Below are 25,147 nucleotides of genomic sequence, written 5' to 3' on the forward strand. Positions count from 1 at the left end.
CACAAGTACTGGTGATATATGAGCAGTATGTGCAGTGCACCAGGACACAAGTACTGGTGATACTTACATCAGCAGCAGGCACAGTGCACCGGGACACAAGTACTGGTGATACATGAGCAGCAGGTGCAGTTCAGCGGGACACAAGTACTGGCGATACATGAGCAGCAGGTGCAGTGCTCCGGGACACAACTACTGGTGATACTTACATGAGCAGCAGGTGCAGTGCACCAAGACACAAGTACTGGTGATACTTACATGAGCAGCAGGTGCAGTGCACCAAGATACAAGTACTGGTGATACACGAGCAGCAGGTGCAGTGCACCGGGGCACAAGTACTGGTGATACTTACATGAGCAGCAGGTGAAGTGCACCAAGATAAAAGTACTGGTGATACACGAGCAGCAGGTGCAGTGCACCGGGGCACAAGTACTGGTGATACTTACATGAGCAGCATGTGCAGTGCACCAAGATACAAGTACTGGTGATACACGAGCAGCAGGTGCAGTGCACCGGGGCACAAGTACTGGTGATACTTACATGAGAAGCATGTGCAGTGCACCGGGACACAAGTACTGGTGATGTTAACATGAGCAGCATGTGCAGTGCACCGGGACACAGGTACTGGTGCTACTTACATGAGCAGTAGGTGCAGTTCATAGGGACACAAGTACTGGCGATGTTAACATGAGCAACATGTGCAGTGCACCGGGACACAAGTACTGTTGCTACTTACATGAGCAGTAGGTGCAGTGCACTGGGACACAAGTACTGGCGATGTTAACATGAGCAGCATGTGCAGTGCACTGGGACACAAGTACTGGTGCTACTTACATGAGCTGCAGGTGCAGTGCACTGGAACCAAGTACTGATGATACGTGAGCGCAAGGTGCAGTGCACCTGGACACAAGTACTGGTGCTACTTACATGAGCAGCAGGCACAGTGCACCGGGACACAAGTACTGGTGATACATGAGCAGCAGGTGCAGTTCAGCGGGACACAGGTACTGGCGATACATGAGCAGCAGGTGCAGTGCTCCGGGACACAACTACTGGTGATACTTACATGAGCAGGATGTGCAGTGCACCGGGACACAAGTACTGGCGATGTTAACATGAGCAGCATGTGCAGTGCACCGTGACACAAGTACTGGTGATACTTACATAAGCAGCAGGTGCAGTGCACCAGGACACAACTACTGGCTATGCTAACACTAGCAGTAGGTGCAGTGCACCAGGACACAAGTACTGGTGATACATGAGCAGCATGTGCAGTGCACCGAGACACAAGTACTGGTGATACTTGAGCAGCAGGTGCTGTGCACCGGGACACAAGTGCTGGTGATAATAACATGAGAAGCCGGTGCAGTGCACCAGGACACAAGTACTGGTGATGTTAACATGAGCAGCATGTGCAGTGCACCGGGACACAAGTACTGGTGATATATGAGCAGTATGTGCAGTGCACCGGGACACAAGTACTGGTGATACTTACATGAGCAGCAGGCACAGTGCACCGGGACACAAGTACTGGTGATACATGAGCAGCAGGTGCAGTTCAGCGGGACACAAGTACTGGTGATACATGAGCAGCAGGTGCAGTGCTCCGGGACACAACTACTGGTGATACTTACATGAGCAGCAGGTGCAGTGCACCAAGACACAAGTACTGGTGATACTTACATGAGCAGCAGGTGCAGTGCACCAAGATACAAGTACTGGTGATACACGAGCAGCAGGTGCAGTGCACCGGGGCACAAGTACTGGTGATACTTACATGAGCAGCAGGTGAAGTGCACCAAGATAAAAGTACTGGTGATACACGAGCAGCAGGTGCAGTGCACCGGGGCACAAGTACTGGTGATACTTACATGAGCAACATGTGCAGTGCACCGGGACACAAGTACTGGCGATGTTAACATGAGCAGCATGTGCAGTGCACCGTGACACAAGTACTGGTGATACTTACATAAGCAGCAGGTGCAGTGCACCAGGACACAACTACTGGAGAAGCTAACACTAGCAGTAGGTGCAGTGCACCAGGACACAAGTACTGGTGATACATGAGCAGCATGTGCAGTGCACCGAGACACAAGTACTGGTGATACTTGAGCAGCAGGTGCTGTGCACCGGGACACAAGTGCTGGTGATAATAACATGAGCAGGCGGTGCAGTGCACCGGGACAGAAGTACTGGTGATGTTAACATGAGCAGCAGGTGCAGTGCACTGGGACACAAGTACTGGCGATGTTAACATGAGCAGCAGGTGCAGTGCACCAGAACCAAGTACTAATGATGCATGAGCGGCAGGTGCAATGCACCATGACACAAGTACTGGTGATACATGAGCAGCAGGTGCAGTGCACTGGGACACAAGTATAGGTGATACATGAGCAGCATGTGCAGTGCACCGAGACACAAGTACTGGTGATACTTGAGCAGCAGGTGCTGTGCACCGGGACACAAGTGCTGGTGATAATAACATGAGAAGCCGGTGCAGTGCACCAGGACACAAGTACTGGCGATGTTAACATGAGCAGCATGTGCAGTGCACCGGGACACAAGTACTGGTGATATATGAGCAGTATGTGCAGTGCACCGGGACACAAGTACTGGTGATACTTACATGAGCAGCAGGCACAGTGCACCGGGACACAAGTACTGGTGATACATGAGCAGCAGGTGCAGTTCAGCGGGACACAAGTACTGGCGATACATGAGCAGCAGGTGCAGTGCTCCGGGACACAACTACTGGTGATACTTACATGAGCAGCAGGTGCAGTGCACCAAGACACAAGTACTGGTGATACTTACATGAGCAGCAGGTGCAGTGCACCAAGATACAAGTACTGGTGATACACGAGCAGCAGGTGCAGTGCACCGGGGCACAAGTACTGGTGATACTTACATGAGCAGCAGGTGAAGTGCACCAAGATAAAAGTACTGGTGATACACGAGCAGCAGGTGCAGTGCACCGGGGCACAAGTACTGGTGATACTTACATGAGCAGCATGTGCAGTGCACCGGGACACAAGTACTGGCGATGTTAACACGAGCAGCATGTGCAGTGCACCGTGACACAAGTACTGGTGATACTTACATAAGCAGCAGGTGCAGTGCACCAGGACACAACTACTGGAGATGCTAACACTAGCAGTAGGTGCAGTGCACCAGGACACAAGTACTGGTGATACATGAGCAGCATGTGCAGTGCACCGAGACACAAGTACTGGTGATACTTGAGCAGCAGGTGCTGTGCACCGGGACACAAGTGCTGGTGATAATAACATGAGCAGCCGGTGCAGTGCACCGGGACAGAAGTACTGGTGATGTTAACATGAGCAGCAGGTGCAGTGCACTGGGACACAAGTACTGGCGATGTTAACATGAGCAGCAGGTGCAGTGCACCAGAACCAAGTACTAATGATGCATGAGCGGCAGGTGCAATGCACCAGGACACAAGTACTGGTGATACATGAGCAGCAGGTGCAGTGCACTGGGACACAAGTATAGGTGATACATGAACAGCAGGTGCAGTGCTCTGGGACACAAGTACTGGTGATACATGAGCAGGAGGTGCAGTGCACCGGGACAGAAGTACTGGTGATACTTACATGAGCAGCAGATGCAGTGCACCGGGACAGAAGTACTGGTGATACACGAGCAGCAGGTGCAGTGCACCAGGACACAAGTACTGGTGAAACTTACACGAGCAGCAGGTGCAGTGCACTGGGACACTAGTACTGGTGATACTTACATGAGCAGCAGGTGCATTGCACAGGGAAACAAGTACTGGTGATAAATGAGCAGCATATGCAGTGCACCAGGACACAAGTACTGGCGATGTTAACATGAGCAGCATATGCAGTGCACCGGGACACAAGTACTGGAGATACACGACCAGCAGGTGCAGTGCACCAGGACACAAGTACTGGGGATGTTAACATGAGCAGCATGTGCAGTGCACCAGGACACAAGTACTGGCGATGTTAACATGAGCAGCATGTGCAGTGCACCGGGACACAAGTACTGGTGATATATGAGCAGTATGTGCAGTGCACCGGGACACAAGTACTGGTGATACTTACATGAGCAGCAGGCACAGTGCACCGGGACACAAGTACTGGTGATACATGAGCAGCAGGTGCAGTTCAGCGGGACACAAGTACTGGCGATACATGAGCAGCAGGTGCAGTGCTCCGGGACACAACTACTGGTGATACTTACATGAGCAGCAGGTGCAGTGCACCAAGACACAAGTACTGGTGATACTTACATGAGCAGCAGGTGCAGTGCACCAAGATACAAGTACTGGTGATACACGAGCAGCAGGTGCAGTGCACCGGGGCACAAGTACTGGTGATACTTACATGAGCAGCAGGTGAAGTGCACCAAGATAAAAGTACTGGTGATACACGAGCAGCAGGTGCAGTGCACCGGGGCACAAGTACTGGCGATGTTAACATGAGCAGCATGTGCAGTGCACCGTGACACAAGTACTGGTGATACTTACATAAGCAGCAGGTGCAGTGCACCAGGACACAAATACTGGCGATGCTAACACTAGCAGTAGGTGCAGTGCACCAGGACACAAGTACTGGTGATACATGAGCAGCATGTGCAGTGCACCGAGACACAAGTACTGGTGATACTTGAGCAGCAGGTGCTGTGCACCGGGACACAAGTGCTGGTGATAATAACATGAGCAGCCGGTGCAGTGCACCGGGACAGAAGTACTGGCGATGTTAACATGAGCAGCAGGTGCAGTGCACTGGGACACAAGTACTGGCGATGTTAACATGAGCAGCAGGTGCAGTGCACCAGAACCAAGTACTAATGATGCATGAGCGGCAGGTGCAGTGCACCAGGACACAAGTACTGGTGATACATGAGCAGCAGGTGCAGTGCGCTGGGACACAAGTATAGGTGATACATGAACAGCAGGTGCAGTGCTCCGGGACACAAGTACTGGTGATACATGAGCAGGAGGTGCAGTGCACCGGGACAGAAGTACTGGTGATACTTACATGAGCAGCAGATGCAGTGCACCGGGACAGAAGTACTGGTGATACACGAGCAGCAGGTGCAGTGCACCAGGACACAAGTACTGGTGAAACTTACACGAGCAGCAGGTGCAGTGCACTGGGACACTAGTACTGGTGATACTTACATGAGCAGCAGGTGCATTGCACAGGGAAACAAGTACTGGTGATAAATGAGCAGCATATGCAGTGCACCGGGACACAAGTACTGGCGATGTTAACATGAGCAGCATATGCAGTGCACCGGGACACAAGTACTGGAGATACACGACCAGCAGGTGCAGTGCACCAGGACACAAGTACTGGGGATGTTAACATGAGCAGCATGTGCAGTGCACCAGGACACAAGTACTGGCGATGTTAACATGAGCAGCATGTGCAGTGCACCGGGACACAAGTACTGGTGATATAAGAGCAGTATGTGCAGTGCACCGGGACACAAGTACTGGTGATACTTACATGAGCAGCAGGCACAGTGCACCGGGACACAAGTACTGGTGATACATGAGCAGCAGGTGCAGTTCAGCGGGACACAAGTACTGGCGATACATGAGCAGCAGGTGCAGTGCTCCGGGACACAACTACTGGTGATACTTACATGAGCAGCAGGTGCAGTGCACCAAGACACAAGTACTGGTGATACTTACATGAGCAGCAGGTGCAGTGCACCAAGATACAAGTACTGGTGATACACGAGCAGCAGGTGCAGTGCACCGGGGCACAAGTACTGGTGATACTTACATGAGCAGCAGGTGAAGTGCACCAAGATAAAAGTACTGGTGATACACGAGCAGCAGGTGCAGTGCACCGGGGCACAAGTACTGGCGATGTTAACATGAGCAGCATGTGCAGTGCACCGTGACACAAGTACTGGTGATACTTACATAAGCAGCAGGTGCAGTGCACCAGGACACAACTACTGGCGATGCTAACACTAGCAGTAGGTGCAGTGCACCAGGACACAAGTACTGGTGATACATGAGCAGCATGTGCAGTGCACCGAGACACAAGTACTGGTGATACTTGAGCAGCAGGTGCGGTGCACCGGGACACAAGTGCTGGTGATAATAACATGAGCAGCCGGTGCAGTGCACCGGGACAGAAGTACTGGCGATGTTAACATGAGCAGCAGGTGCAGTGCACTGGGACACAAGTACTGGCGATGTTAACATGAGCAGCAGGTGCAGTGCACCAGAACCAAGTACTAATGATGCATGAGCGGCAGGTGCAGTGCACCAGGACACAAGTACTGGTGATACATGAGCAGCAGGTGCAGTGCGCTGGGACACAAGTATAGGTGATACATGAACAGCAGGTGCAGTGCTCCGGGACACAAGTACTGGTGATACATGAGCAGGAGGTGCAGTGCACCGGGACAGAAGTACTGGTGATACTTACATGAGCAGCAGATGCAGTGCACCGGGACAGAAGTACTGGTGATACACGAGCAGCAGGTGCAGTGCACCAGGACACAAGTACTGGTGAAACTTACACAAGCAGCAGGTGCAGTGCACCGGGACACTAGTACTGGTGATACTTACATGAGCAGCAGGTGCATTGCACAGGAAAACAAGTACTGGTGATAAATGAGCAGCATATGCAGTGCACCGGGACACAAGTACTGGCGATGTTAACATGAGCAGCATATGCAGTGCACCGGGACACAAGTACTGGTGATACTTACTTGAGCAGCAGGTGCTGTGCACCGGGACACAAGTGCTGGTGATAATAACATGAGCAGCATGTGCAGTGCACCGGGACACAAGTACTGGCGATGTTAACATGAGCAGCAGATGCAGTGCGCCAGGACACAAGTACTGGTGGTACTTACATGAGCAGCAGGTGCAGTGCACTGGGACACAAGTACTGGTGATACTTACATAAGCAGCAGGTGCAGTGCACCAGGACACAACTACAGGCGATGCTAACATTAGCAGTAGGTGCAGTGCACCAGCACACAAGTACTGGTGATACATGAGCAGCATGTGCAGTGCTCCAGGACACAACTACTGGTAATACATGAGCAGCATGTGCAGTGCACTGGGACACAAGTACTGGTGATACATGAGCAGCATGTGCAGTGCACCGAGACACAAGTACTGATGATACTTACTTGAGCAGCAGGTGCTGTGCACCGGGACACAAGTGCTGGTGATAATAACATGAGTAGCAGGTGCAGTGCACCGGGACAGAAGTACTGGCGATGTTAACATGAGCAGCAGGTGCAGTGCACCAGAACCAAGTACTAATGATACATGAGCGGCAGGTGCAGTGCACCAGGACACAAGTACTGGTGATACATGAGCAGCAGGTGCAGTGCATCGGGACACAAGTACTGGTGGTACTTACATGAGCAGCAGGTGCAGTGCACCGGGACAGAAGTACTGGCGATGTTAACATGAGCAGCAGGTGCAGTGCACCGAGACACAAGTACTGATGATACATGAGCGGCAGGTGCAGTGCACCGGGACACAAGTACTGGTGGTACTTACATGAGCAGCAGGTGCAGTGCACCGGGACACAAGTACTGGTGATACTTGAGCAGCAGGTGCAGTGCACCGGGACACAAGTACTGGTGATACTTGAGCAGCAGGTGCAGTGCACCGAGACACAAGTACTGATGATACATGAGCGGCAGGTGCAGTGCACTGGGACACAAGTACTGATGATACATGAGCGGCAGGTGCAGTGCACCGGGACACAAGTACAGGTGATACATGAGCGGCAGGTGCAGTGCACCGGGACACAACTACTGGCGATACATGAGCAGCAGGTGCAGTGCATCGGGACACAAGTACTGGTGATACTTGAGCAGCAGGTGCAGTGCACCGGGACAGAAGTACTGGCGATGTTAACATGAGCAGCAGGTGCAGTGCACCAGCACACAAGTACTGGTGATACATGAGCAGCATGTGCAGTGCTCCAGGACACAAGTACTGGTGATACATGAGCAGCATGTGCAGTGCACCGAGACACAAGTACTGATGATACTTACTTGAGCAGCAGGTGCAGTGCACCGGGACACAAGTGCTGGTGATAATAACATGAGTAGCAGGTGCAGTGCACCGGGACAGAAGTACTGGCGATGTTAACATGAGCAGCAGGTGCAGTGCACCAGAACCAAGTACTGATGATACATGAGCAGCAGGTGCAGTGCAGCGGGACACAAGTACAGGTGATACATGAGCAGCAGGTGCAGTGCACCAGGACACAAGTACAGGTGATACATGAGCGGCAGGTGCAGTGCACCGGGACACAAGTACTGGCGATACTTGAGCAGCAGGTGCAGTGCACCGGGACACAAGTACTGGTGATACTTGAGCAGCAGGTGCAGTGCACCGGGACAGAAGTACTGGCGATGTTAACATGAGCAGCATGTGCAGTGCACTGGGACACAAGTACTGATGATACATGAGCGGCAGGTGCAGTGCACCAGGACACAAGTACTGGTGATACATGAGCAGCAGGTGCAGTGCACTGGGACACAAGTACTGGTGATACATGAGCAGCAGGTGCAGTGCACCGGGACACAAGTATAGGTGATACATGAACAGCAGGTGCAGTGCACCGGGACACAAGTACTGGTGATACATGAGCAGGAGGTGCAGTGCACCGGGACAGAAGTACTGGTGATACTTACATGAGCAGCAGATGCAGTGCACCGTGACAGAAGTACTGGTGATACACGAGCAGCAGGTGCAGTGCACCAGCACACAAGTACTGGTGAAACTTGCACGAGCAGCAGGTGCAGTGCACCGGGACACAAGTACAGGTGATACATGAGCAGCAGGTGCAGTGCACCGGGACACAAGTACTGGTGATACCATGAAGAGACCTTGGCTGCGTGTCAGCTACTGCGCATGCGCGGGAGAGAAGTGTCGCGTGCTACTGCGCGAGCCCGGGATAGCTCCGTCGTGCTTTAATGCACGTGCCCGGGAGAAAGGTGTCCTGTCTTATGACGTATTTCAAAAAGTGTAGTGTCTTTACTGCGCATCCTGAAGAGCTAAGTGCCGTGTCTATAGTACGCATGCCCATTAGATAAGTGGGGGGGTCTCTTAATTACGTAGGACCATGATATTTGTGTCTTTGCAGCGCATGCCCGAGAGCTAAGTGTTCCCGCTGCTAAGATCTTGTGTGCCAGGAGAACTCCGCCGCTGATCCGAAAGTTCTCCTAATAGACAAAATAAAAACCTCACCGGAAGTGGCTGGACACCACTGTTTGGCACATGCGCAGACTGCCCACAGGCACCAGACGTAAATGGGAACTACGCTCGCACATGCGCAGACTGCCCCAGTTACCGAGAGGAGACACTACTCTCGCACATGCGCAGACTGCACCAGTTACGAGAGGAGACACTACTCTCGCACATGCGCAGACTGCACCAATTACCGACATGAGACACTACTCTCCCGCACATGCGCAGACTGCCCGAGTCGCCGGAGGACGAAAAGGAGCCTTTGTTTGGGCCTCGTCGGAAACTGAAAAGGTAACAAGGGGCCCGGAATTCTGTTATTTCACCTGCGTTTCATTTAGGAGACACAAACACCAGCCCCCAGCCCCTTACACAGCTCCAGGCCGAGACAGACAGGGCTGAAGGGAGCTCTGGGGGTGATGCAGCCGGGGCCCCCCAAAAGAGGCAGAAACTCATTAAGCAAAACCCAACACAAAACAAACAATCTGCTCTGCTTCTCACTCACTCCCCTCCTGCACTGTCACTCACTCCCTACACTTCCTCTCACTCACTCCCCTCCTGCACTGTCACTCACTCCCTGCACTCCCTCTCACTCACTCCCCTCCTGCACTGTCACTCACTCCCTGCACTCCCTCTCACTCACTCCCCTCCTGCACTGTCACTCCCCTCCTGCACTCTCACTCACTGCACTGTCACTCACTCCCTCTCACTCACTATTTGCACTGCCTCTCACTCACTCCCTTCCTGTACTGTCAATCACTCCCTGCACTGCCTCTCACTCACTCCCCTTCCATTCACTCTTTGCACTGCCTCTCACTCACTCCCCTCCTGCACTGCAACTCACTCCCTGCACTCTCTCTCACTCACTATTCCATTGCCTCTCCCTCACTCCCTGCACTGCCTCTCACTCACTGTTTGCACTGCCTCTCACTCACTGTTTGCACTGCTTCTCACTCACTCCCTTCCGGCACTGTCACTCACTCCCTGCACTGCCTCTCACTCATTGTTTGCACTGCCTCTCACTCCCTTCCTGCACTGTCACTCACTCCCCGCCTCTTAACCTCTTCCTGCAGTGCCACTGAAACCTCTTCCTTAGAGGAAGAACTCCTATTCTGTCCCCCATGATCTCCATGGATGCTTGTAGTGCTTTGTTTATCCCACTATGTTACTCATTTATGTACACAGTTTGATGTGCTCCCAAATTGATCTTCCTGTGTCGTTATCTTTGGTCTCCCTAGAGGCAACTTGCTGTTCTTGTGAACTTTAGGAATAAGGTAAAACAGACTGTTTTGATTAATATGTCTTCAGGAATCTGAATTCATCATAGCTAATGTGTCCTTGATCTCTTCATCCCACTAAATCATTAGTGAAATCTTGTTTTTCATTCAGATAATAAGCCTTCTCATCTTTTTTATAGCACTCAGTATTTGAAAGTTGACTATATGATTCCTGCATATTCAGCTCAATCGGCCATAGTACTGCATTGCTGCCTTTGTCATGCACCTATCACACAATCTTTGTTATCTCTCAATTTAGTGCTGGTCTGGTTATAATTATCCACAGCACTGTTGAGATATGGCCAATCTCTTCCTGGTTGTTTTTATTTTCAAACTGCAAAGTTCTCTAATCACTGTTTCTGAAAACACATCTATGCTATCGGGTGAAATAATGAGTACAAAGAGTGGTCCAGTGTTTTGCTTTTCACTAATGACCGAGCTGACAAAAAATCTCTGGAATGCACTTCTTAGTTCAAAGAATACATTTATTATTTCACCACAAGGTTCCTAAAAGGAGATTAGTATGTTAAAAGCACACGTTTAAAAATAGCCACAGCAATGAAAGGAAAATATACCAAAATGATTCTCCACTGCAATATGCATAGCAAATATATGTAATGGAAAGCAAATAATGAATTAAAAATGCATCACCGTAGGGCCTGTCAGGTCCTTCATTTTCTCATGACAGCAAGACAATGACCCGATTCGACTGCGAAAGAGATCTCTAACCTCACGGGAAAGATATAAGGCATCCGACATCTAGAATCCTGATTTCGACTCCACTCAGTTCGGATTCAGGGCCAACCACAGCACCGAAACCGCCCTCATCGCAGCCACGGACGGCATCCGAGCCCTGACCGACAAGGGTGAAACCGTGGCCCTCATTCTCCTGGATCTCTCTGCAGCCTTCGACACGGTCTGCCACCGCACCCTGATAGACCGCCTCTGCAGCGCCGGCATCAGAGGCAAGGCCCTGGAATGGGTCATCTCCTTCCTCTCCGGAAGGACCCAGAGAGTTCGCCTCCCCCCCTTCAGATCCGCAGCCACGGAGATCATCTGCGGCGTACCCCAAGGATCCTCCCTCAGCCCCACCCTATTCAACGTCTACATGACCCCCCTGGCAAACATCGCACGCAAACACGGACTCGACACCATATCCTACGCCGACGACACCCAGCTCATCTTATCCCTCACCAACAACCCCACATCAGCAAGGACCAGACTGCACGACGGCATGAAGGAAGTAGCGACCTGGATGACAGACAGCCGACTGAAACTGAACACAGATAAAACGGAGGTCCTCATCCTCGGCCCTACCCCCTCCGCATGGGACGACTCCTGGTGGCCCCCCGCCCTAGGCAGCACTCCCCAACCGACCAACCACGCACGCAACCTCGGCTTCATCCTGGACTCCTCCCTCTCGATGACCAGACAGGTCAACTCGGTGACCTCAGCGTGCTTCAACACCCTCTGCATGCTCCGCAAGATCTTCCGCTGGATCCCCATCGACACCAGGAAGACCGTCACCCACGCCCTCGTCACCAGCCGCCTGGACTACGGGAACACTCTGTACGCCGACATCACCACCAAGCTGCAGAGGAAACTTCAACGGATCCAGAACGCCGCAGCACGACTCATCCTGGACATACCTCGCCACCACCACATCTCCGGACACCTGAGAAAACTCCACTGGCTCCCGGTCAACAAGAGGATCACCTTCAGACTCCTCACCCACGCACACAAAGCCCTCTACAACCTCGGACCCAAACTCATCAACTCCTGCGTCTCCTTCTACACCCCTCCGCGCACTCTGCGCTCCACCGGTCAGGCCTTGGCAGCCGTTCCCCGCATCCGCAAAACCACCGCCGGAGGAAAATCCTTCTCTTTTCTGGCAGCGAAGACCTGGAACTCCCTGCCCAGTCACCTTCGCGCCATACCCGAACACCTCCCCTTCAGAAGGCAGCTCAAGACCTGGCTCTTCGAGCACTGACCCCCTCCCCCCCAGCGCCTTGAGACCCTATGGGTGAGTAGCGCGCTTTATAAATGTGATTGATTGATTGATTGATTGAGGCCACTCACCCGCTCACTGTCGCAGTGGGTCTTTTTATATCTTAAAAAAAAACAAAAAGAGCTTTCTGGAAAAACCTTCTCGTTTTGTAATTCAAACATGCTGGCTAGTTTAGGTCAGGGTTGAAAGAAACAGGTTGGAACTGGCCAGTTTCCCAAGGTGTCTCTCCCAAGCCTAAGCCGTTCCCTGCTGTACAAAAAACATCAGTCTAATACATCCTTATCATGCTGACTAACACCTCCTTATTATTGTAGGAAAGTACCATCTTGCCTGGCATGTTACCCCCATATTTCACTGTATATATGTTGTTTTAGTCTATGTGTCACTGGGACCCTGCCAGGCAGGGCCCCAGTGCTCATAAGTATGTGCCCTGTATGTGTTCCCTGTGTGATGACTAACTGTTTCACTGAGGCTCTGCTAACCAGAACTTCAGTGGTTATGCTCTCTCTGCTTTCCAAATTTGTCACTAACAGGCTAGTGACTAAATTTACCAATTCACATTGGCATACTGGTACACCCATATAATTCCCTAGTATATGATACTGAGGTACCCAGGGTATTGGGGTTCCAGGAGATCCCTATGGGCTGCAACATTTCTTTTGCCACCCGTAGGGAGCTCTGACAATTCTTACACAGGTCTGCCACTGCAGCCTGCGTGAAATAACATCCACTTTATTTCACAGCCATTTACCACTGCACTTAAGTAACTTATAAGTCACCTATATGTCTAACCTTCACCTGGTGAAGGTTGGGTGCAAAGTTACTTAGTGTGTGGGCACCCTGGCACTAACCAAGGTGCCCCCACATCGTTCAGGGCAAATTCCCCGGACTTTGTGAGTGCGGGGACAACATTACACACGTGCACTATACATAGGTCACTACCTATGTATAGCGTCACAATGGTAACTCCGAACATGGCCATGTACATGTCTAAGATGCCCCGGGTCTCTAGCACAGAACCCGGGTACTGCCAAACTGCCTTTCCGGGGTCTCCACTGCAGCTGTTGCCAACCCCTCAGACAGGTTTCTGCCCTCCTGGGGTACAGGCAGCCCTGGCCCAGGAAGGCAGAACAAAGGACTTCCTCTGAGAGAGGGTATAACACCCTCTTCCTTTGGAAATAGGTGTGAGGGCTGGGGAGGAGTAGCCTCCCCCAGCCTCTGGAAACGCTTTGATGGGCACGGATGGTGCCAATCTCTGCATAAGCCAGTCTACACCGGTTCAGGGATCCCCCAGCCCTGCTCTGGCGCAAAACTGGACAAAGGAAAGGGGAGTGACCACTCCCCTGACCTGCACCTCTCAGGGGAGGTGCCCAGAGCTCCTCCAGTGTTTCCCAGACCTCTGCCATCTTGGAAACAGAGGTGTTGGGGGCACACTGGACTGCTCTGAGTGGCCAGTGCCAGCAGGTGACGTCAGAGGCTCCTTCTGATAGGCTTTTACCTCTCTTGGTAGCCAATCCTCCTTCCTAGGTAGCCAAACCTCCTTTTCTGGCTATTTAGGTTCTCTGCTTTGGGGATTTCACCAGATAACGAATGCAAGAGCTCATCAGAGTTCCTCTGCATCTCCCTCTTCACATTCTGCCAAAGGATCGACTGCTGACTGCTCAGGACGCCTGCAAAACCGCAACAAAGTAGCAAGACGACTACTAGCAATCTTGTATCGCCTCATCCTGCCGGCTTTCTCGACTGTTTCCAGGTGGTGCATGCTCTGGGGGTAGCCTGCCTCCTCTCTGCACCAGGAGCTCTGAAGAAATCTCCTGTGGGTCGACGGAATCTTCCCCTTGCTAACGCAGGCATCAGAAGACTGCAACACTGCAGTGCACAACCTTCTGAGTTGTCCTCCGGCGTCGTGGGACTTTGCATGGACTCTGGTTCACTCTTCTTCCAAGTGCCTGTAAGGGTACTTTTGCGGGTGCTGCCTGCTTCTGTGAGGGCTCCCTGAGTTGCTGGGTGCCCCCTCTGTCTCCTCCTCCAAGTGGTGACATCCTGGTCCCTCCTGGGCCACAGCAGCACCCAAAAACCTCTACAGTGACCCTTACAGCTAGCAAGGCTTGTTTGCGGTCTTTCTGCATGGGAACAGCTCTGCAAGCTTCATCGTGACGTGGGACATCCATCTTCCAAAGGAGAAGTCCCTAGCTCTCTTCTTTCTTGCAGAACTCCAAGCTTCTTCCATCCAGTGGCAGCTTCCTTGCATCCTCAGCTGGCATTTCCTGGGCTCCTGCCCACTCTCGACACTGTCGCGATTATTGGACTTGGTCCCTTTGTCTTACAGGTACTCAGGTCCGGAAATCCACTGTTGTTGCATTGCTGGTGTTTGTTCTTCCTGCAGAATCCCCCTATCACGACTTCTGTGCTCTCTGGTGGTAGTAGGTGCACTTGGCACTCACTTTTCAGGGTCTTAGGGTGGGCTATTTTTCTAACCCTCACTGTTTTCTTACAGTCCCAGCGACCCTCTACAAGCTCACATATGTTTGGGGTCCATTCGTGGTTTGCATTCCACTTTTGGAGTATATGGTTTGTGTTGCCCCTATACCTATGTGCTCCTATTGCAATCTACTGTAATTCTACACTGCTTGCATTACTTTTCTTGCTGTTACTTGCATAATTTTGGTTTGTGCACATATATCTTGTGTATATAACTTATCCTCATACCGAGGGTACTCACTGATATACTTTTGGCACATTGTCATAAAAATAAAGTACCTTTATTTTTAGTAATTCTGTGTATTGTGTTTTCTTATGATATTGTGCTTATGACACCAGTGGTATAGTAGGAGCTTTACATGTCTCCTAGTTCAGCCTAAGCTGCTTTGCCATAGCTACCTTCTATCAGTCTAAGCTGATAGAAACACCTCTTCTACACTAATAAGGGATAACTGGACCTGGCACAAGGTGTAAGTATCTCTGGTACCCACTACAAGCCAGGCCAGCCTCCTACAATTATGTACTAGCTCTTCGGTGAGAAAGAGCTCGAAAACAAGAAAGAATGCACAGTTTACAATGTGGAAAATCACGGGCAGCTTCAACATGGCAGTGTCTAATGCTACAATAATGTCAGTAGGCAGAATTAATCTAAAGCTAAACTGAATACAAAATGTAGTCTGTAACTGGTAACACTGGACAGCTAATCCTGGTGCAAAATGGTGCAACACAAAGTCAGTGGTCAAAACACACATTTCACTACATCCAGGTCTAAATGTGGTACCTCCTTCTTCAGTAATTTATATAGTCTCACTCTGACTATAATATTTTCAGTAATACTCCCAGTGCTGCTTGCACTTTTATTCTCCAGTTCCAATAATTCTTTCATTAAGTCTAAATCTGATTTCAGCAAATTCTGTACCCAGTATTGGTGGAGTCTCAGTATTTTACACAAATTACTAACATTGTTTTTATAAACTTTCATTAGCTCGAGTTCCTACTATATTTATACAGATCTATTTTAGTCTGAATATAAGAAAATTCTGACTTTTCACAAAATGATGGTCCCAGAGTTGGTACCTTTATTTCTGTGCGTTCTTCTTCAATTATGAATGATGGAACTCTTGTTCTACTTCTGTAAATGGAGGGTGTGTGCCATAGAGAATGATGCTGAGCAAAGTTGTCTGTTACGTTGGTGGCTGAGCGAAGTTGTGTGGTGGGATGGTGAAAGTAGTTCTGTTGATTAAGGTATACAGGTGCCATGTTGTGTAGTGACTCCAATGCATCTGTGAGAAGTTTGACCTGGCATCACTTCTGGATGGGGAGCCAGTGGAGCTGTCTGAGGTGGTGTGGTGTGGGTTCGGTGCAGGAGGTCGAGTATGAGTCTGGTGGTGGCATTTTGGATGGTTTGAAGTCTGTGTGGAAGATGGGATGGGACACTAGCGTAGAGTGTGTTGCCATAGTCCAATCTGCTTGTGATTAGTGCAAACATGATGGTATGTCTGGTGCCCAGTGGGAGCCACTTGAAGTTTTTACATAACATGAAGAGGATTTGGAAACATGAGGAGGTGACACTGTTGATCTGGGACTTCATGGTGAGGTTGGTGTCGAAGATGAGGCCTAGGTTCCTAGCTTAGTCAGTTGGGATGTGTGGGGTCCACGTTCAGGGGGAGTCACCAGGTGGAGTCCTAAGGTGAGCTTTTATTCCTGAGGATTAGCACTTCAGTTTTGTTGCTGTTAAACTTGAGGCAGTTTTGTTTCATCCAATTGGCCACGTTGATCATGCATTGTTTGAAGATTGTCTTGGTGCTGATGGTTTCATCTGAAAGGGAAATAATGAGCTGGGTGTCATCAGCATAGGAGATTATATTGATTCCATGGGATCTGATGATGTTAGCCAGAGGAGTCTTGTACCTGTTCAAAAGTGCCAGGCTGAGTGATGACCCGTGTGGGACTCTGCAGATGAGGTATTTGGTTTCTGATGTGAACAGTGTGAGCTTGACTTATTGAGTTCTTATGGAGAGGAAGGAGGCTATCCATTTCAGAGTTGGTCTGTGTATTCCTGCTGCTTGTAGTCTGGTGATGAGTGTGTGGTGGTAGACTGTTTTAAGGATGACAGAGAGTTCAAAGAGGATAAAGGCGGCTAGGGTTGGTGAATTCCTTGGCAATGGTAAAAATTCCTTCTAGTTATTTGAGCTGGATTTGATTCTCAGGGTCAGAGTCTTTTCTTGGTCTATATCAATTGATGTTTTTAGCTTCTAAGAGCGGCCTTGTAGGTGTTTCCATTTATGGTAACTTGGGTAGTTCTCCTTTTCTTTTCAAGTCAGCATTGTACCAGCTAGCCTGTTAGTTGGATCTTTTGGATTTGGGTTTTTCAGGGGCACTTTGGGTACTGGCGCAGGCGGTGATCCAGTGGATGAAGTTGTTTGTGTTGTTGGTGGAGTCTGGGTAGTTTAGTTGGAGGTTGGTGAGCCATTCCATTACTGTAACTTTATTTCAGCTGCACTGTAGGGTACTGTAGGGGTGGTTGGTCTCCCTGCTATGTGGTAGTGGATAATGGAGTGATCCGTCCATGTGAGTGGAGTGATGTGGCTGACTTTAACCTTGTCGCTGGAGGAGAAGTAGGGGTCCAGGGGGTGTCTGGTGATGTGGCAAGGGCTTATACAAGCTGGGTCAGATTGATGTTCTGTAGGCTTTCAAGCAGTTCTGTGGAGCTGGAGTACATTATGGCAGTCGCGATTAAACGTATTTTTTTTTAACCATTTTAATTTGTTTTTAACAAGAAGAGCTGGCAAAAACCCTAAAACATGCAAGTTAGTAGGTTTGCAGACTCAAAGGCAATTCCAAAAGGGCATTGCCTAACACTATTTCCAGCCCCAGTTTGTAGATCTGCAGAAAGGTGTGCAAAATAAGGGAATTGCTGGAATTCAAGCTCTACTATAGTAGGAACCCTAGCATAACCATAGAGGAAAATATAATTATATTAAGAGATTGCTGCCAAAATGTGTCACTGGACTACATGGCACTAAAGGGACAAGTGGCTCTGTCTACAGGATAAGTAGATTTATGAAGCAACCTGTCCCATGGACAAGTAAATATTTCATTAAATTCCACACCCCTACCACATCTATTCTATCAATAAACACACTGACCCAAGGAATAGCTGAGACACAGCTGGGTATCAACACAGCCTTTCAAGACTTTTATAAAATGCTTTACACCACTTCGATGCCTCCTGACCCAGCAGATATTGCCTCTTTCTTCCCCCAGGTGGCATTGCCTGGGGTGCCTGCATATGATCGAGAGGCCCTTAGCGCCCCTATCTCAGCCACCCATGGAGCTCACCTTGTATAGACCATTGTCACTGCTAAACACTAAATGTAAAGTCCTAGTGCGTAGGCTGCTCCCATTGCTCCTGAGGTTATTGTAAACCGATCGATGTGGCGTCATTCCCTGGCGTAACATCTTCCTAAATATATATTGTTATTTTATATAATGGATGTCGCTCGAGAGCACTACCTATTTGCTGGCTGTCTGTCCCTGGATATCCGTCAGACCTTTGATACCCTGGGATGGGACTTCAAGATAGTTGAGCTGGCCAGATATGCAGTACACCAGCTTACCTACAGTGGGTCCAACTGTTATACACAGCACCCAAGGCCAGTGCTTGGACAGAGCCTTATATCTCTGACTTGCGGGTATCTCCCTTATCCTGACTAGAATAAGGGTCCCTACAGGGTGAAAACTGACTGCCAACCTAAGACCCCATTTCTACATTGGCTGTCAGGGGTGAGGATAGGACTTGCACTTAGCTTACAGTGATTGGTGTACACTATCACCATATCACAGACCATTATGTGCCTCATACAGATTTTTTGGTTTTCGAATTTATTTCTTTGACCTATTTTGATGTTGAGTTCAAGTGAACCCCAACTACATTATGGGGGTCATTCTGACCCTGACGGGCGGTGGAGGCCGCCCGCCAGAGTTCCCCCCTCCGAAATACCGCTCCGCGGTCGAAAGACCGCGGAGGGTATTCTAAGTTTTTCCCTGGGCTGGCGGGCGGTCGGCAAAAGACCGCCCGCCAGCCCAGGGAAAAACTCCCTTCCCACGAGGATGCTGGCTCGTAATCGAGCCGCGGGGTGGGAAGGTGCGACGGGTGCTGTTGCACCCGTCGCGTATTTCACTGTCTGCCAAGCAGACAGTGAAATACATTTAGGGACCCTCTTACGGGGGCCCCTGCAGTGCCCACGCGACCCCCCCTACCGGCATCCGGTTCCCGGCGGGCGGACCGCCGGGAACTGGATGGCGGTAGGGGGGGTCGGAATCCCCTCGGCGGCGCAGCTAGCTGCGCCGCCTTGGAGGATTCCAATGGGCGGCGGTACACTGGCGGGAGACCGCCAGTGTTGCCGGTCCGACCGCGGCTTTACCGCCGCGGTCGGAATGCCCATTGGAGCACCGCCGGCTTGTCGGCGGTGCTCCCGCGGTCCACCAACCCGGCGGTCATTGACCGCCGCGGTTGGAATGAGGGCCTATGTCTCAATCAAGAGCATCTTCAGTTCCATCCCAGGATTTGATTTTTGAGGAGGATAGGTTGGAAACCTATACTGTAGAAGAGCTGAAAGCAGTTTGTAAAAACCTCAAAGTTCAGGTCAGAGACCTCACCAAAAAGTGCATGGGAAGCCACCAGAGCTGCCAGTGGGCAGTCTGAGGATCCAAATGGAGATTTTTCTGACACAAATTCTAGGGAAGATGTACTGAGGGTGCAGGAGCTGCCAGGGGGGGAGGTACCCCCTGTGCCAGCAGTGGTGGATCAAAAGGCCTGACTCCAGAGGAGTTGGAGGACAGGAGATAAGCCAGGAGGCACCAAATTGAGTTGGAGAGATTAAAAATGGAGCCTCCGAGGGAGCAGGGAACCATGGAGGAAAGAAAGATGCTTTTGGACCAAAGTGAAAGAGCTGGGTGTGAGGAGCAGGTCCAGCCAGGATGGTGGCAGCAATTCATCAGTGCAGTCAGACAGAATTGTGCACATTCCTAAAAACGTAGTGAGAGAGTACAAGAAGGCAGATGACATTCAGAGGTGGTTTCAGGGCTCTGTGACATCCATCCACATGAATGGGGTCCTTGAGAAGAATTGAGGGGCAGGATTGTGGAACCACTTCACAGAGGAGGGGAGGGATACTTTGTTAGCTTTTGGTAAGGGGGTACAACCTCACCTACGCTGACATGAAGGAGGCCCTCCTCACTCGGTGTGGTCTCACTCCTGACAAGTACAGGGATCAGTTTAGGCAGAGTAAGAAAACTGAATCCCAGACCTGGTTAGAATGTGTAGATTCGTTTTGCAGAGCACTGGATGGTTGGATGAAGGGCAGTAATGTGACAGATTTTCAGAGGCTGTACAACTTAATTGCGTGGGAGCATTTGTCTAGGCTGTGTTTTGCAGAGCTGCGCCATCAATTGACTGATATTAAGCTGACTGAACCCAGGAAGCTTGCTATGGAGGCGGACTGCTGGGTGAGTACCAGAGTGCACAAAAAGGTATATGGGGGAGATTCTGAAAAAGGTGGGCAGGGTTCCCAGCAGCAGAGTGGGGGGAACAAGGTAAACAAAAGGAGTTTCCCAACGTGCCCCAATCTACTAACCCAGGTAGGAAATCTCACCCCCCAGGAGATAAGAAACCATGGGCCTCTTCAGGAAAGCCTGCAGAGGCAGTGCTTTGCTTATGACCAGGAGGGTCACATGAAGGGAGATCCCAAATGTCCCAAGTGGACACCACCACCTAGCGGTGGGCAGACCAAGGGGTTGACCAGTGTAGCGCTTGGAGAGGAGGTGGTCCCAGGTGGGTGTGGGGATCCCACAAGGGACGGCGAGATGGTCCAGACAAACCTAATGCCTGATAACACTAAGAAATACAGGCAGCGGGTGACCATCAATGGGCAGAGAGTAGAAGCTCTCAGAGACACTAGAGCCAGTGTGACCATGGTCCAGTGTCACCTAGTGTCTGAAGAGCACATGGTTCCTGGTGTATTCCACCAAGTTGTTGCAGTGGACAAGTCGGAGCGCCACTGTAAGGTGGCACAGGTTCCCTTTGAGTGGGGCAGGATCTCAGGTTCCTTGAGGGTGGCTGTGAGTCCTAACATGCCAGTTGACTGTCTGCTAGGCAACGGCTTGGAGGCTTCCACGTGGAAGGAGGTGGAGCTCAGGTCGAACTTGGGGATGTTGGGGTTGCCAGAGTGAGCATGCCTGACCACTCGGTCCATGGCAGCTAGTCAGGGTGATCAGACAGACCTGGAGCCTGAAACAGTGCCCCAGATGACCACCAAGAGAAAGGGCAAAGGGCATGGGAAACCCACCCCAGAAGGTCCCACGGTCTGGGAGGAGGCTGACCTCGAGGGGGAAGCCCCAGCACCTACAGGGGAGCAAGTGGCTGAACTGAGAGACTTAGCTGAGCTGACCCATTGGCAGCAAGAGCGGGGTCCCATTAGAGAGGATTTCTGCACAGAGCAGAAGGTGTGCCCTACTCTCATGGGTCTTAGGCAGCAGGCCAAAGACCAGGACGCTGGTGCTGAGCCCAAAGGATCACCTGATATACAGGGAGAATGATCTTCTGTATAGCGATCCTAAGATTGTTGAACTTGGGCAGCCCGTGCGCTGGTGGTACCCCAGCGCTTCAGAGCCTTCCTACCAGGTTTGGCTCATGATATGCCTTTGGCAGTACATTTGGGGCACAGCAAGACCTTTGCCAGGCTTGTTACCCACTTTCATTGGCCTCAGATGAGAAAACATTGAGACGCGTTCTGTGGATCCTGCCAGACTTGCCAAGCAAGTGGCAAAAGTGGAGGGAAATGTAACGCCCCCCCCCCCAAACATTTCCTGTTGTGAGCACCCCTTTTGCTTTGACATAGTGGGGCCTCTGGACCCCAAGACAGCCCTAGGCAACAAGTTCATCCTGGTCATGGTGGACCATGGTACCCAGTACCCGGAACCTATCCCTCTGAGAACAGTGACAGTGCCCGTTGTGGCCAAGGCACTGATGGGATCTTTACCTGAGTGAGTTTCCCCAAGGAGGTGGTATCTGACCGGGGTACCAACATTATGTCCATGAACATAAAGACCATGTGGAAGGAATGTGGAGTAAACTACAAATTCACCACTCCTTAACGCCCCCAAAGTAACAGGTTGGTTGAAAGATTCAAACGCACCCTGAAAGGCATGATTGGGGGTCTGTAAGACTCCATGAGGTGTAAGTGGGACGTCCTCTTACCATGCCTTCTCTTTGCCTACCAGGATGTACCACAGAAGGGGTTGGCTTTAGCCCCTTTGAACTGTTGTATGGGCACCCGGTCAAAGGACCTCTGAGTCTGGTGAAAGAGGGCTGGAAGCAAGCTCCTAGGAAGCCACCCCAGGATGTATTTAGTTACATGCTGGCCTTCCGAAACCAGACCGCCCGCTTCAGGAAGCTCGCACAAGAGAACCATGAGGCAAGCCAGGAGGATGAAACTCTGGTACGACCAGAATACCACTCTGGTTGAGTTTCAGCCTGGCCAAAAAGTGTGGGTCATGGCCCCCATAGAGCCTTGTGCTCTGCAGGACAGGTGGTCAGGGCCATTTGAGGTGAAGGAGTGCAAGAGTGACGTCACCTACTTTGTGGACTTGCAGGCTCCTAGGAACCCCTTGAGGGCTCTACATGTGAACCGCCTCAAACCTGACTTTGAGAAGTCCAAGTTAACCATGCTTCTGGCTACAGATGATGGTGCAGAAGAGGATAGTGAACCTCTCCCTGACCTCCTGTCTGCCAAGGAGCAGGATGGGTCAGTAGAAGGCATAGTCCTCTCCCCTTCTCTGACTCTAGAACAGCAGAGTGAGTGTCGCCAGTTACTAAAACACTTTGCCACTCTATTCACACTCACTTCAGGTGTCAACCATCTATGCTTGTATGATGTGGACACTGGGGACAGCCTGCCTGTGAAAAACAAAGTTTACAGGTTGGCTGATAGATTGAAAGCCAGCATCAAGGAAGATGATGACTTTAGGGGTGATTGAGCGCTCTAGCAGCCCTTGGTCCAGCCCAGTGGTCTTGGTACCCAAACCTGCTGCATCTAGTGCCACACCAGGACTTCGGTTCTGTGTGGACTACCGGGTGCTCAGTGCCGTCACCAAAACAGACACCCACCCCTTCCCAGAGCTGATGAGCTCACAGATCGGTTGGGGGCAGCCAAGTTCCTCAGCACATTCGATTTAACGTCTGGGTACTGGCAGATTGCTTTAACCGAGGGGGCCAAGGAGAGGTCAGCATTCTCAACAACAGAGGGGCACTTCCAGTTCCCGGTCAGGCCCTTCCAGAGGCTGGTCAATCAGGTCCTGGCTGGGCTTGAAAACTTCAGTGCCGCCTACCTTAACGACATTGTTGTTTTCAGCTCAAGTTGGAAGGACCACTTGCACCACCTCTGGGAAATGTTGAAGGCGCTGCAAGCTGCAGGCCTCACTATCAAGGCCAGTAAGTGCCAGATAGGGCAGGGGTCGGTGGTGTACTTAGGACACCAGGTTGAAAGTGTCCAGGAGGCACCCCTACAACCCAAAATTTATGCCATTCGGGCTTTGGCACCCCCCCAAGAACCAGATAGAGGTGAGAGCCTTCTTAGGCCTCACCGGGTACTACAGAAGGTTTGTCAAGGAATATGGCACCAGTGTTGCCCCCTTGACAGAGCTGACTTCTAAGCAGCAGCCTAGACAGGTGATCTGAACTGAGGCATGCCAGACCCCGTTTGACACCCTGAAGGAGGCCATGTGAACAGCGCCCGTCCTCCAGCCTCTAACTTCTCCAAGGAGTTTGTGGTACAGACAGATGCTTCTGCGCATGGTGTGGAAGCAGTACTTTCACTCTCTAGACCAGCCTGTAGTCTTCCTTAGCAGGAGACTACTCCCCAGGGAACAGAAGTGGAGTGCAATTGAAAGGGAAGCTTTTGCTGTGGTCTGGGCACTGAAGAAGCTAAGACCCTACTTGTTTGGGTTTCACTTCCGCGTTCAGACCGACCACAGGTCCACAGGCCCCTCAGATGGATAATGCAGATGAGGGGTGAGAACCCAAAACTGCTGAGGTGGTCCATTTCCCTACAGGGGATGGACTTTACGGTGGAACACCGCCCTGGCACAGAACACGCCAACACTGATAGTGTGTCCATGTTCTTCTGCCTTAGTGACGAGGACTCCCCAGGGGTTGAGTAGTTCCCCCTACTCTCAGCTGGAGGGACATGTGTTTGACCTGGCAGCTTTTTGGCGGTCTCCCCAGTCTTTTTGCCTTCTGACCTCCTGGTTTTATGGTGTACTGGACTCTGTTTTTGCTGGTTTATTGTCTCTGCGCACTGTACCAATGCTAATCAGTGGTAAAGTGCAAGTGCTCCCCATATAAGTTGTACTGTGGATTTGGCACTAATAAGTCCCTAGTGAAGTGCACTAGAGGTGCCCAGGGCCTGTAAATCAAATGCTACTAGTGGGCCTGCAGCACTGGTTGTGCCACCCACTTTGGTTGCCCTGTAAGCATGGCTCAGACCTGCCACTGCAGTGTCTGTGTTTGCCGTTTTCAACTGCTAATTCGACTTGGCAAGTGTACCCACTTGCCAGGCCTAAACCTTCCCTTTTACTACATGTAAGACACCCCTAAGGTAGGCCGTAGGCCCAGTGCATGGGCAGTGCAGGGGCCTCTGACACCCCCATTCCGCCAAACTTTCCATGGCGGGCCGACCGTCATAAAAAGGCTGGCAGAATGGAGACTCGTAATCCCCCGGGCGGTGCTGCATGCCACCCTGGTGGATTACGACCAGCGGGACCGCCAGGCTGCCGACTGGCAGCAACCTAGTGGTGTCAGTGGTCCGACTGTGGCGGCTCCGCCACGGTCTTAATGTGACTGCCGGACTTGCACGAGCGTGGAGGTCTGACCACCACCGCGGGCCTGGCAGTCCTAGGACCACAATCAATCAATCAATCAGGAATTTGTAAAGTACACTACTCACCCGTAAGGCGCTGAGGGGGGTGGGGGGTAGGTGCTGCTACTTCTCGAACAGCCAGGTCTTGAGAAGTTTCCTGAAGGTAAGGAGGTCTTTGGTCTGACGCAGGTGGGTAGGAAGAGTGTTCCACGTTTTGGCGGTGAGGTGC

General features: G+C 51.2%; 1 protein-coding gene across 1 annotated transcript in view; it reads left to right on the plus strand.

The window, feature by feature from the left end:
• The first annotated feature begins 9,441 nt into the window (after positions 1-9,441).
• The window catches only part of LOC138276098 (zinc finger protein 773-like), a 41,639-nt gene continuing 25,933 nt past the window's right edge, over positions 9,442-25,147 (plus strand). The window contains exon 1 of the mRNA XM_069219154.1: positions 9,442-9,526. Within this exon, the coding sequence (XP_069075255.1) occupies positions 9,456-9,526 (71 nt within the window). The 5' untranslated portion in view covers positions 9,442-9,455. The remainder of the gene's footprint in view (positions 9,527-25,147) is intronic.

Source organism: Pleurodeles waltl, unplaced genomic scaffold, assembly GCF_031143425.1.
Source record: "Pleurodeles waltl isolate 20211129_DDA unplaced genomic scaffold, aPleWal1.hap1.20221129 scaffold_37, whole genome shotgun sequence".
NCBI classification, from domain to species: domain Eukaryota; kingdom Metazoa; phylum Chordata; class Amphibia; order Caudata; family Salamandridae; genus Pleurodeles; species Pleurodeles waltl.